Raw genomic sequence first — 12,559 nt, 5'->3', positions numbered from 1 at the left:
CATTTTTTTGGTGACCTGACTAAGGAAATTCTTGTCCTCTCTTCCAAATATGTATAGATTATACCAGTTTATGATTTTTTTTAAATTTTGGGTCCTGGTATTTTAAAAAAGGTCATAGTTTTCTTGTAGCTTAGTGATTCTTTTTTTGGTAAAAAACTATTATGCTTTATTATAGATACCCATTATATAAAGTTATATATTAATATTTATAATGCTAGTGTCAGGATGTTCCTCCTGACTTGAACCCCTGATTACAATTTGAGAAGCTTCTCACAAAAATCTCTCTGGCTGTGTGCTTCCCCCCCCCTTTTTTTTTAGTCAGTTCTTTCTACAGGTGTGGATAGTAAGCTTACTCATTAGTACCTTGGGATTGTCTTCTTTGCTGAGAGCAGTTAAGTCATTCACAATTGCTCACTGAACAATACTGCTGTCACTATGCACAATGTCCTCCCAGCTCTGCTCACTTCTCTATGCATCAGTTCATGAGTCTTTCCAGGTTTTTCTGGGATCATCCTGTTGGTCACTTCCTATAGCACAAGACCATTCCACCACAATCACATAGCACAGCTTCGTCAATTGGTGGACATTCACTTGATTCTCAATTCTTAACCACCACAAAGAGTGGCTATAAATATTTTTTGTACAATTTTCCCCCTTTTTTCTTTTTCATGATTACTATTGTTTCCCTTCTATCCTCTTCCCTTCCCCATGATATTTATTCTATTATCCATCTTCTTTCATCCTCTTCAAAAGGGATTTACTTCTGTCTGCCCCCTCCCCCAATCTGCCCTTCCTTCTTTTGCCCCTCTCTCTTGATCCCCTTTCCTGCCTATTTTCCTACAGGGTTAGAGAGATTACTCCACCATTGAGTGTGTACCATTGAGTGTGTACATTATTCCCTTCTTGAGTCAATTCTGATGAGTGTTAGGCCCATTTACTGCCCAGATTAAATAGATTACTCCACACAGTTGGGTGTGTATGTTAATCCCTCCTTGAGGCAACTCTAATGAGTTTGAGGTCTTTGAGCCTTTTCTGGTGAGTGTAAAATTCATTTACTGCCCTGTTCTTCCCCCATCTCTTCCCCCACTCCACAACCTTTTTCCTGTTTCTTTCATGTAGGATTTCACCTCTGCCCTTCCCCCTCCCCCAGTGCATTCCCCTCACCCCTCAATTCAACCCTAAGGATGTCATCATGGGGCAGCTAGGTGACACAGTGGACAAAGCACCACCCCTGGACAAGGGGGGATCCCAGCCAAAACCCAGCCTCAGACACAAGACAGTCACCCACTGTATGACCCCAGGTATGTCCCCCAACTCCAATTTTTTATAGTTCTCTAGGGTCTTGTATTTGAAAGTCAAATTTGCCATTCAGTTCAGGTCTTTTCATCACAAATATCTGAAAGTCTTCTTTTTCATTGAAGTCCCATTTTTTCCTCTGAAAGATTTCATCAGTTTTGCTGGGTAGGTTATTCTTGGTTGTAATCTCAATTCCTTTGCCCTCTGGAATATCACGTTCCATGTCCTCTGGTCCTTTAATGTAGAAGCTGCTAGATCTTGTGCTATCCTGACTGGGGCTCCACAGGACTTGAATTCTTTCTTTTGGGCAGCTTGCAATATTTTCTCCTTGGCCTAAGAGCTCTGGAATTTGGCTATAATATTCCTGGGAGTTTTCCTTTTGGGATCTCTTTCTGGAGGTGATCAGTGGATTCTTTCAATTTCTACTTTAGCTGCTTCTTCTAGAATTTCAGGGCAATTTTCCCTGAGACTATCTTGGAAGATGATGTCTAAGTTCTTTCCTTGATCATGGTTTTCAGGCAGACCAATAATTTTCAAATGATCTCTCCTGGACCTATTTTCCAGGTCAGCAGTTTTTCCCAGAAGGTATTTCACATTGCCCTCTATTTTTTTATTCATTTGGATTTGCTTTATTGTGTTTTGGTTTCTCATAAAGTCACTAGCTTCCATTTGTTCAATCCTAATTCTTAGGCAATGATTTTTCAGAGAGCTTTTCCATTTGGCTTTTCAAGGTGTTGATTTTTTTCTCAGGCCTTTCCTGCATTAACCTCATTTCTCTTTCCATTTTTCCCTCTACCTCTCTAATCTTATCTTCAGAGTCCTTTTTGAGGGCCTCTATGGCCTGAGACCAATTCATATTTTTCTTGGAAGCTTTAGATATAGGGGCCCTGATGTTGACATCTTCCTCTGAGGGTGGACCTTGGTCTTCTTGTCACTGAAGAAACTTTCTATGGTCCTCACCTTTCTCTGTCTGCTCATCTTGCCTTTCTTTTATACTTGACTTTTAGCTCCTTAAAGTGGGGCACTGTTTCTAGGCTGCAGTATCCCAAGCTTCAGAAGTCCCAGGTGGTATGATTTAAGGAGGATCAGGTTCTTCACTCACCCGGCCTGTTCCCTGGTCTGTAGATGACCCCAGACCAACTTGCTAATCAACCAGCTTTGTGTGTTGTGGTTGTTAGCTCTGATGAGCCTGTGCCCGTCCCCGACCTGGGCCACTGCTACTCAAGCCTACCTCCTGGTTCCCAGTAGGGGTGAAAAACCCAAGTTCTGTCTCAGCACCAGCATAGACCCCTGTAGTCTCCCCCCTGCCCAGGGCTCAGCCCTCTCACCAGACTGTGAGCTTAGTTCCAGATGACATTGATGCTTCAGCTGACTCAGAGGCTCTGGGGGTCTCCTTCTCTGGTGAGGCTTTCCTGGGACTGGATCTGTGTCAGGGTGACTGTGGGGTTAGGGTTCCACTCCTGTATCAGCACAGCATCTCCCTCCTTCTGACTTTCCAAGCTGTTCTTAGTTAGAAGATAATTTCAGCACCTAGCTTAGTGATTCTTAACTATTTTTCCATGACTTGTTTATCACATATTTCTCTCCATAGCTTATCTATTCATATAGTCCTTCCAGAAAATTAATTTTTCCCTTTAAGTCAACCATTACCGTTGTTACAGAGTTACTATTTGGGTAGAGGTTAGAAGGTGCTTTTTAGATTTGCAATAGTTCTCTCCCCGCCCCCCCCACCCCACCCCAGGTCAGTATATTCTTTGGTTTATTGAACTCTCCTGCTTTAGTTTCTAAATTGGGTTTGTGCCAGAGTTGATTCTGCCTGGTCTCAGCCTCCATTCTTGCACTGGGTTCTTGCACTGACTAATATCTCCCAGATCTCTAAGGTTCAGAGTATAATGTGTCTGCTATCAGGTCTTAGGACAAGGTGCCTGGAACAACTGGGCTCTTCTGGTCTGAGCACCGAGTGCCGCTGAGCCACTGGTCTGTTGGCTAATCTGGCCACTATTGCTCCAACAGTCTCCATTATAGAATTGGGTCTTTCTTGGGGCCTTCTCTGCTCTTGCTGCCTCTAGACACAGAGCCTTGCAGACCACATGTGTTTCTAACCTCTCTTTTCTGGAAGACTGAGCTGTTTTGCCTATGTTACTACTGGCTTTGCCAGTAGCCTTCTTTCCTATTATCTATGTATTTCTAGCTGATATTTCTAGGATGAAATAAATCTGTTTCTCTAGTTCTCATTAAATTTCTTGATCATTATTTGATGTGGTGTAAATTTCAGGTGTTTGCTAAAGTAGATATGTGGGAGCTAGGTAATATTCCTCCCAGCCATCTTGGCCAGAAGTTCTTTCTTCTGTAATCTTTCACATATCGTATGCTAATCAGTCTCACATGCCAGTTCTTTTATTACATGATGACATGGTCTGTCAGGGTCAGGTGACAAATTTTAAGGACAGCTGATATTTTCTTACTTATTTGGGGAATAAACTTTTGGACATATTATTTTGATTACTTCCATAATATAGGTTATTCTTCTTTGTTTAAAATAAAACAAAAAGAGTTGAGCAGTTAACTAGCTTTTCTCCATTTTCATTTTATCATTGCCCCATCTGCTACAAGCAAAGGTACTCTCCATCTTGTTATACCCCCTTTTCTCCCCAAAACAAAACAACAACTGTTTTTATTGTCCTTAGCTTCTTTTGCTAGACACATCTTGTTCTGAACTTTAGCATTGCTAATATTATTTTTACAGGACTTTCTCTTACCTGACTTGCTTTCCATCTTCTTTATATTTCTTTTAAAATCTTAGTTGATTTGGGTGAATTTCTTGTGCATCCAGTTCAATCTCTTTAGACAAATTCTATTTTTCATGAATTTCATTGTTAAATATCTTTTATCTCCTGGATTGACTTCCTCTGTATCAATTTACTTTCTTTGATCCTATACATCTTTCCTCTGAACTCTTTAATCTGCTTTCCCAAAATCTAAAATTCATATCAGATTATACCCCATTTCTTATCATTTCTACTCCATCAACCAATTCTTCCTTTTTTTCCATTCAATTCCTCCTTTTTAAGGTGAATCATAGCCAAAATAGAATTTACCCTTCTTAGTTCCACCACTTTTTTCTTTTTTCTTTTTCTTTTTTTTTTGGTGGGGCAATGAGGGTTAAGTGACTTGCCCAGGGTCACACAGCTAGCATCAAGTATCTTTGGCTGGATTTGAACTCAGATCCTCCTGAATTCAGGGCCTGTGATTTATCCACTGTACCACCTAGCTGCCCCCAGTTGCACCACTTTTTGAAGGAAACATTCCTCCACTAAGCAAGTCAAAAAGTTATTATCTACTCTAGATTTGTCAGAGAGAAGGAGATCTCTAGTAGATGGTAATGGAAGTCCTTCATATCATAAAGGATGCTTTGCCAGACTTGTATTCCATTTCTCAAATTCCCCACTTACTTCCCCTTTCTGATACACTGGCCTGTAGTATCTTCCCAATGCCAAAAGTGCTTTTATTTCTCCTTCCTTTGACCTTTGCCTAAATATTTTCCATCATTCTTTTCCCCTTTTTCCTAGATTTACTCATGAATATTCCTCTGCTCCTGGCTAGATCCCCTTCCCAGTGTCTGCAGACCTTTCTTTCCATCTCCCAAACACTCCTTGTGCTAGAGGTGGGGAAAGTATTTTCTTGACTTTCCCAGTCAGAATTCAGACTGATATTTTCTAGGTCTTTGTTGACAAGATGAAAAGTGAGAGTTGGAATGCTTCCTTTAGTTCTTGGCATCTTGACTGCACTGACTTTTCTGTCTTCTAAAAGACTTGGGGAAGCTGTTTGAATTCCCTCTAAGGTTATGGGGTAATTTCATGTTTCAGACAGCTAAGAGGTTTTTCTCTCTCAGGTTTTTGTTTGCTTGTTTGTTTGTTTTGTTTTGTGGGGCAATGGGGGTTAAGTGACTTGCCCAGGGTCACACAGCTAGTAGGTGTCACGTGTCTGAGGCTGAATTTGAACTCAGGTACTTCTGAATCCAGGGCCGGTGCTTTGCCCACTCCACCACCTAGCTGCCCCTCTCTCTCAGGTTTTGCTGGACATTTCCATTAGTGGGATTCTTCTAAAAATCACCCTTCATCTCTTTAGACATAGTGCCATAAGCTGATGTATCATAATCAGGGGGTCAAATTTTTGCCCTTGCTTTCTCCTTGCTTGGAGCAGAAATCATTTTTATGCCTCTTGTTAGATACACCAAAAATGATGCTTGGCTGCACAGCCATTCTAACCTAAGGTATCAGAGTAATGTAAATGATTGTTACCTTACACAAGCAAAATGTTGGGAAAGGTTTATTTTGCTAGTAAAGATGCAGTTGTCAGACACATAGGGTAAGTATAGATGTTGATGACTGATCAACACCAAGGCCTTCCTTTGGTCTCCCTTTTTTCCCCTCAGAGACAGGTGATGACAAATGTGTCCTGCCTAGAGTTGAGAATCTTGAGAATAATATAGATTGCCACTTTGATGTTCACCCTCTTACAGAGCTATGTATCCCAGTCACCTTTTAAAATTCACTTTTCTTGGATTTTCCCACCTATTCCATCTATTAGATTAGACAGTTCTCCTGCCAAACAAATTTTTTATATTCTAAGTTTGGAAAGCATCCTCCAGGAAAATCTGCTAGGCTTTCTTAATGGGTGCTTTTTCTATGCTAATGGGAATTCCTGGGACCATGTCACCCATGCCAAAGCATTTAGTTAGTCATTAAACAAAGAAACTTATGCTCTGGCTGCCTACTTTGCTACTGTACATGAGCATTCCCTGATTCCTAGGTGTCTTAAAGTCCTATTTACTCCCCAGCCTGTCTGCATCATAGAGCCTAATCAAACCCAGATAATTAATGTATATAGACCTGGCTGTGACCTAGCACAGGAATGCATTCCAGTTTTGGAATACCATATAAACAAAAATGTAGAGAAGAAAGTGGGCACTTTTTACTTGCTTCTCTGACTTTCCAACTCCAGGGAACAAGATGCCCCTCCCAGGATTAGCTCATCACTTACAACCTTCTCACCATGCTGCTAATTCAAACCTTAACTGGCACTATGTTCCTTAGCCTCCACTCCCCTCTGATCATATGGCTAAAGGGCAGAGTACCAAACTCCTTCCAGTCCCTTTCCTTAAAGAGGGCAGAAACTAGATGTTCAACTCACTCTTCTTCGCATCTGCTGCTCTGCCTGGTTTCAACTCCATTGCACAAGATACCCCCATGCTGGTACCCCACTGTGTCCCCTGCTTTCCATGCCCCACTTTTCTGCCTCTTTTTGTCTGTTGTCTGTACCGCCTTTACATTGTAAGCTCCTTCAGAGCAGGGACTGTCTTTTTATTAATTATATTTCCAACACTTAGTACAGTGTTATGCTAGCACATAGGAACTTAATAAATATTTATTGGATTAGATTGGGAAAAGAAGTCATTCTAATATGAAAAGATAGTATAAAAGCAAATTGGGAGGGTCTTGGGAAGTAAGGTAGAGAATGAAATGGTAGAACAATCCAGAGATCAAGTTGAACTGGAAGGATCCTTATGACTTTCTTTAGATGTGTAAATGTTCTTTCTGCCTTCACAAAGGGAATTTTGGTCACATTCTCTATGAAGTAGCCTAATAAGCAGGGATAACTGATGAATTTTATGAAACTTGTGATGAAATAATGGGATTTAGCAGATACTTCAAAGACCCACCTGGAGATTAATCTATACTGATTGAATCAAGTGAGAGTGATTGACTGCTGATTAAGCCTACTTCAAGTTAATTGGATTGTAATCACACCTGGCTATCCCTTAAGAAGGTATTGTTCTCAGAAACTAGACGGTGAACTCAACATGAGAACACCTTCAAAGACAATGGATTTGGATGACGCCAACCAATCACCTTGAAGCAGTGTGTAAGGACTGCCTCTGTTCCAGATCTATAAAAAGCTTCCACGAACAGCTTGCTAGTAAGTGTTAAGTGTCTGAGGCTGGATTTGAACTCAGGTACTCCTGACTCCAGGGCCCAGTGCTCTATCCACTGTGCCACCTAGCTGCCCCTATCTATTGGCTTCCTTAAGTGTTTGGTAATCTATGCATCTGCCTGCTCTTCAGTGGATATAGTACAGATTTTCATATTGTCTCTCTGCCTATTGCACAGTATATATCCTGATAACTCTTTTGAATCAATTTCTTCAGATTTTGCTACCTTAATCCTGTATTTGATAAGGCAATTCTCCTGCCAAACTAGGTGTTTATATAATTCTTAGTTACTTAAGGCATCAGATTTTGTTAAAGGATAAATAAAAGGATAGCTTTTTAAGTCATGTAAACCTCTCTAACCCAACTAACTATTGATTTAGTTTTGGACTGGTTGGCTAAAAAGTGTGTCTGCTTGTGTCTCTGTGTGTGACAGAAAGAAACAAAGAGACACAAAGAGAGAAGAGAAAGAATCTAGTATACCTTTATGAGTAAAAAGGTGTAAGCTAGTGATATTTAAGGATGATTTTTCTTTATGCCAGAATCTGCTACCACAAGAGGCCAATCAGCAAGAAGATAGCCAAGAAACTGAGCTTTCCACACTGGATGTGTTCATTGAGAAGCTTCCACCAAGCGGGAAGATTACCAAGACAGAGTCTTTGATTATTCCTTCTACCAGGTAACATCTCTAATTACCATTCATGACAGTGCCTATTGTGCAAATCCACCCCCATGGTAGAAATGTATGCAATGATAATAAAAAACTCAACATAGAAACTTTTATCTGACATCTACAACGACTGTACATAATACTGATTTGTATCATTTTACTTCAGTTGAGCTACTGTTTGACTCATTTTGTGTTAGATGTGTTGGATTTTTTTTTTATCATTGTTGTGACTTGAAGACAGCATATTTGGCCCCACCTGGGAGGAAGTTCCCATGTCATCTAGAAATAGCATCCAAAACATAGCTGTTTATGATGGTGCTGATAATGATGCTTTGTGGTATTCAATTGAAGAGGTTTTCACAGCTTGAGATGAAGAAAAACTTTTGAAGTAGGCAAAAATAAGCCATAGGAAAAGAGGGGAAAAAAGAATAGGAAAGAGGAGCAGCTAGGTGGTGCAGTGGATAAAGCACCAGCCCTGGATTCAGAAGGACCTGGGTTCAAACCCGGCCTTAGACACTTGATACTTACTAGCTGTGTGATCCTGAGCAAGTCACTTAACCCTCATTGCCCCACCAAAAAAAAAAAGACTTCAGCTGAAGCATAATGTATTCTGCTCGAACCTTTTACCTTTACTCTCTGTGTATCTCTCTGCTTTAAATGTGTTTCTTGTAAACAGCATATTGTAGGATTCTGATTTTTAATCCACTCTGCTATTTGCTTCTGTTTTATGGGAGAGTTCATCCCATTCACATTCACAGCTAAGATTACTGTTTATTTCTCTCCATCCTCTTTTCCCCTTTGTTTGTACTCTTTTTTTCCCCTTCTTTCACCCTATTTATTCCTCCTGACGAGTTGTTTTCTTTCTGACCACTGCCTCCTTCAATCTGCCCTCCCTTTTATCAGCTGCCCTTCCTTTTTTTCCCCTTTTGCCCCCTGCTTCTGCCCTCCCTTCTATCAATACCACCCTTTTCCCCTTCCTCTTTTGCTTCCTTAAAGAGTAAGCTGGGGGCAGCTAGGTGGCGCAGTGGATAGAGCACTGGCCCTGAATTCAGGAGGACCAGAGTTCAAATCTGGCCTCAGACACTAAAATAAAGGTGCCCTTTAAAAAAAAAAAAGAGTAAGCTAAGTTTCTTTATACAAATGAGCGTGTATGTTATTCCCTCCCTGAACCAAATCTGATAAGAGTAAGGTTAAAACAATGCTCACCCCTCCCTTCTTTCCCTCTATTGTAATAGGTTCTTTTTCTGCCTCTTTATGTGATGTAATTAACCCCATTCCACCCCCCCCCTTCCTATCCTTCTCCCCCTAGTCTTCTTTTATTCTTCCCCTTAAGTTTCTTTATATCATCACATCAAAGTCAATTTAATAACTGTAAAATCCCATTATTTTATCACAAAACAATACCTTAATAGAGATAAAGATCCCAAGAGTTAAAAGTATTATCCTTCTTCATAGGGATATAAACAGTTTAACTTCATTGAAAAACCTTTCCCTTCCCCCCACAGTCCCTTGTTTACCTCTTTATACTTCTCTTGAGTCTTGTATTTGGAGATCAAATTTCCTATTCAGTTCTGGTCTTTTTTTTTTTTCCCCAGGAAATCTTGGAAGTCCCCTATTTCATTGAATGTCCATTTTTCCCCTGAAAGAGAATGATCTGTTTTGCTGGGTAGTTAATTGTTGGTTGTAATCCAAATTCCTTTGCCTTCCAGAATATCATATTCTAAGCCCTGTGATCCTTTAATGTTGAAGCTGCCAGGTCCTGTCCAATCCTGACTGTGGCTCCATGATATTTAAATGGTTTCTTTCTGGCTACTTAGAATATTTTCTCCTTCACCTGATAATTCTGGAGTTTGGTTACAATATTCCTTGGAGTTTTCCTTTTGGGGTCTCTTTCAGGAAGTGATTGGTAGATTCTTTCAATGAGAGGGCAGTTCTTATTGATAATCTCCTACAATATAGTGTCTAGACTCTTTTTCTGATCATGGCTTTCAGGTAGTCCAACAATTCTCAGATTTATTTCTCCTGTATCTATTTTCCAGATCAGTTCTCTTTCCAATGAGGTATTTCACATTTTCTTCTATTTTTTCACTCTTTTGATTCTGCTTGATGGATTCTTGGTGTCTCATGGAGTTGTTAACTTTCATCAGCCCAATTTTGATTTGTAAGGCATTATTTTCCTCAGTAAGCTTTTGCACTCCTTTTCCATTTGGCCAATATTTTCTCCCATTTGGCCCATTGATTTTTGTTTTTTGATAGTGAGGCAATTAGAGTTAAGTGCCCCCAGGGTCACACAGCTAGTAAATGTTAAATGTCTGAGGCCAGATTTGAACTCAGGTACTCCTGACTCCAGGGCCGGTGCTCTATCCACTGTGCCACCTAGCTGCCCTGCCTATTGTATTTTTTAAGGAATTGTTTTCTTCAGTCAATTTTTGTGCTTCTTTTTCCAGAGTAACTCTCATTTCTCTAATTTATTTTTGCATTTTTTCTTCTATCTCTCTCATTTGGTTTTTAAAAGCCTTTTTGAGCTCTTCAAAGAAGGCTTTTTGGTCTTGAGACAAGATCATCTTCCCACTTGAGTCTTCACTGGTAGTCATTTTGACAAACTCATTTGAGTTTGAATGTTGGTATTTCTGTTCACCATAGAAGCTGTCAATGGTAAAGGTCTTTTTTTGTTTCTTACTCATATTGTAGTCTATTTTTAAACTTATAAAGATGAAGTCAGCTCCTGGGGCATAGAGGTCACTGTTGCAAGCTTCTTACCACTCTCATCTGCCCCACTCTCAACAGTGTTGAGCTGCAGCTGTGTCAAGCTGCCGGTGAGTTGCCTGAGCTGCCCTCCCCTTTCCCCAAGGTGAGACTGACCTTTCCTGAAATCTTCTAAATCATCTCAAGTAGGAGGATTGTGTCTCTCTTTGTGTATGTTCTGTAGTTCCAGAATCTGTTTAGAGGCTTGATTTAATGTTGTTTTTGAGGGAAACAGGAAAGCTCAGGCAGCTTCCTGGCTTCTCTCCCATCTTGGCTCCGCCCACAGAAGTCCAGGATCAACTCTACTATAAAATGGAAGCAGACAGAAGAGTGGATTAAAAAACAGAATCGTACAATATGTTGTTTACAAGAAACACATTGGAAGCAGACAGATATACTCAGAGTAAAGGTTAAAAGCTGGAGCAGAATATATTACACTTCAACCAAAGCAGATAAAGCAAAAGCAAAAATAGATCTAATTAAAAGAGATAAGGGGGAGCCAAGATGGCAGAGGAAAGACAGTGAGCTCTCGAACTCATGACACAATCACTCCAAAAAACATCCAAATAAAGCCGTAGGAAAATGCCTGGAGCAGTAAAACTCACAGAAGAATGTGCTGAAATCATCTTCTAAAAAAGAACGGCTTGGAAAGTCAGAAGGAGGGAGATGCTGTGCTGATACAGGAGTGGAACCCAACCCCACAGTCACCCTGACACAGATCCAGTCCCAGGAAGGCCTCACCAGAGAAGGAGACCCCCCAGAGCCTCTGAATCAGCTGAAGTGTCAGTGTCAAGTGGAACTAAGCTCACAGTCTGGTGAGTGGGCTGAGCCCTGGGCAGGGGGGAGACTACAGGGGTCTATGCTGGTGCTGAGACAGAACTTGGGTTTTTCACCCCTACTGGGAACCAGGAGGTAGGCTTGAGTAGCAGTGACCCAGGTGGGGGAGGGGCAAAGGCTTGTTGGAGCTGACAACCACAACACACAAAGCTGGTTGATTGGCAAGTTGGTCTGGGGTCATCTACAGACCAGGGAACAGCCCGGGTGAGTGAAGAACCTGATCCTCCTTAAATCATACCACCTGGGACTTCTGAAGCTTGGGATAGAGTAGCCTGGAAACAGTGCCCCACTTTAAGGAACTAAAAGTCAAGTAAAAGAAAGGCAAGATGAGCAAACAGAGAAAGGTGAGGACCATAGAAAGTTTCTTCAATAACAAGGAAGACCAAGGTCCACCCTCAGAGGAAGATGTCAACATCAGGGCCCCTATATCTAAAGCTTCCAAGAAAAATATTAATTGGTCTCAGGCCATAGAGGTGCTCAAAAAGGACTTTGAGGATAAAGTTAGAGAGGTAGAGGAAAAAATGGAAAGAGAAATGAGGGTGATGCAGGAAAGACATGAGAAAAATGTTAACAGCTTGAAAAGTCAAATTGGCCAAGTGGAAAAGGAGGTACAAAAGCTCTCTGATGAAAATAATTGCCTAAGAAAGAGGATTGAACAAATGGAAGCCAGTGACTTTATGAGAAACCAAGACACAATAAAGCAAATCCAAATGAATAAAAAAATAGAGGGCAATGTGAAAAATCTCTTCTGGGAAAAACTGCTGACCTGGAAAATAGGTCCAGGAGAACCAAGGTCCACCCTCAGAGGAAGATGTCAACATCAGGGCCCCTATATCTAAAGCTTCCAAGAAAAATATGAATTGGTCTCAGGCCATAGAGGCCCTCAAAAAGGACTCTGAAGATAAGATTAGAGAGGTAGAGGGAAAAATGGAAAGAGAAATGAGGTTAATGCAGGAAAGGCCTGAGAAAAAAATCAACACCTTGAAAAGCCAAATGGAAAAGCTCTCTGAAAAATCATTGCC

General features: G+C 40.8%; 1 protein-coding gene across 7 annotated transcripts in view; it reads left to right on the top strand.

The window, feature by feature from the left end:
• The window catches only part of PACS2 (phosphofurin acidic cluster sorting protein 2), a 298,609-nt gene that overhangs the window by 196,276 nt on the left and 89,774 nt on the right, over positions 1-12,559 (top strand). For all 7 annotated transcript variants that reach the window (XM_043985957.1, XM_043985954.1, XM_043985953.1 and 4 more), the window contains exon 12: positions 7,828-7,964. In XM_043985957.1, coding sequence (XP_043841892.1) covers positions 7,828-7,964 — 137 coding nt within the window. The remainder of the gene's footprint in view (positions 1-7,827; positions 7,965-12,559) is intronic.

This window comes from Dromiciops gliroides, chromosome 2 (genome assembly GCF_019393635.1).
Source record: "Dromiciops gliroides isolate mDroGli1 chromosome 2, mDroGli1.pri, whole genome shotgun sequence".
NCBI lineage: Eukaryota > Metazoa > Chordata > Mammalia > Microbiotheria > Microbiotheriidae > Dromiciops > Dromiciops gliroides.
This window is presented reverse-complemented; position numbering and strand designations above follow the sequence as displayed.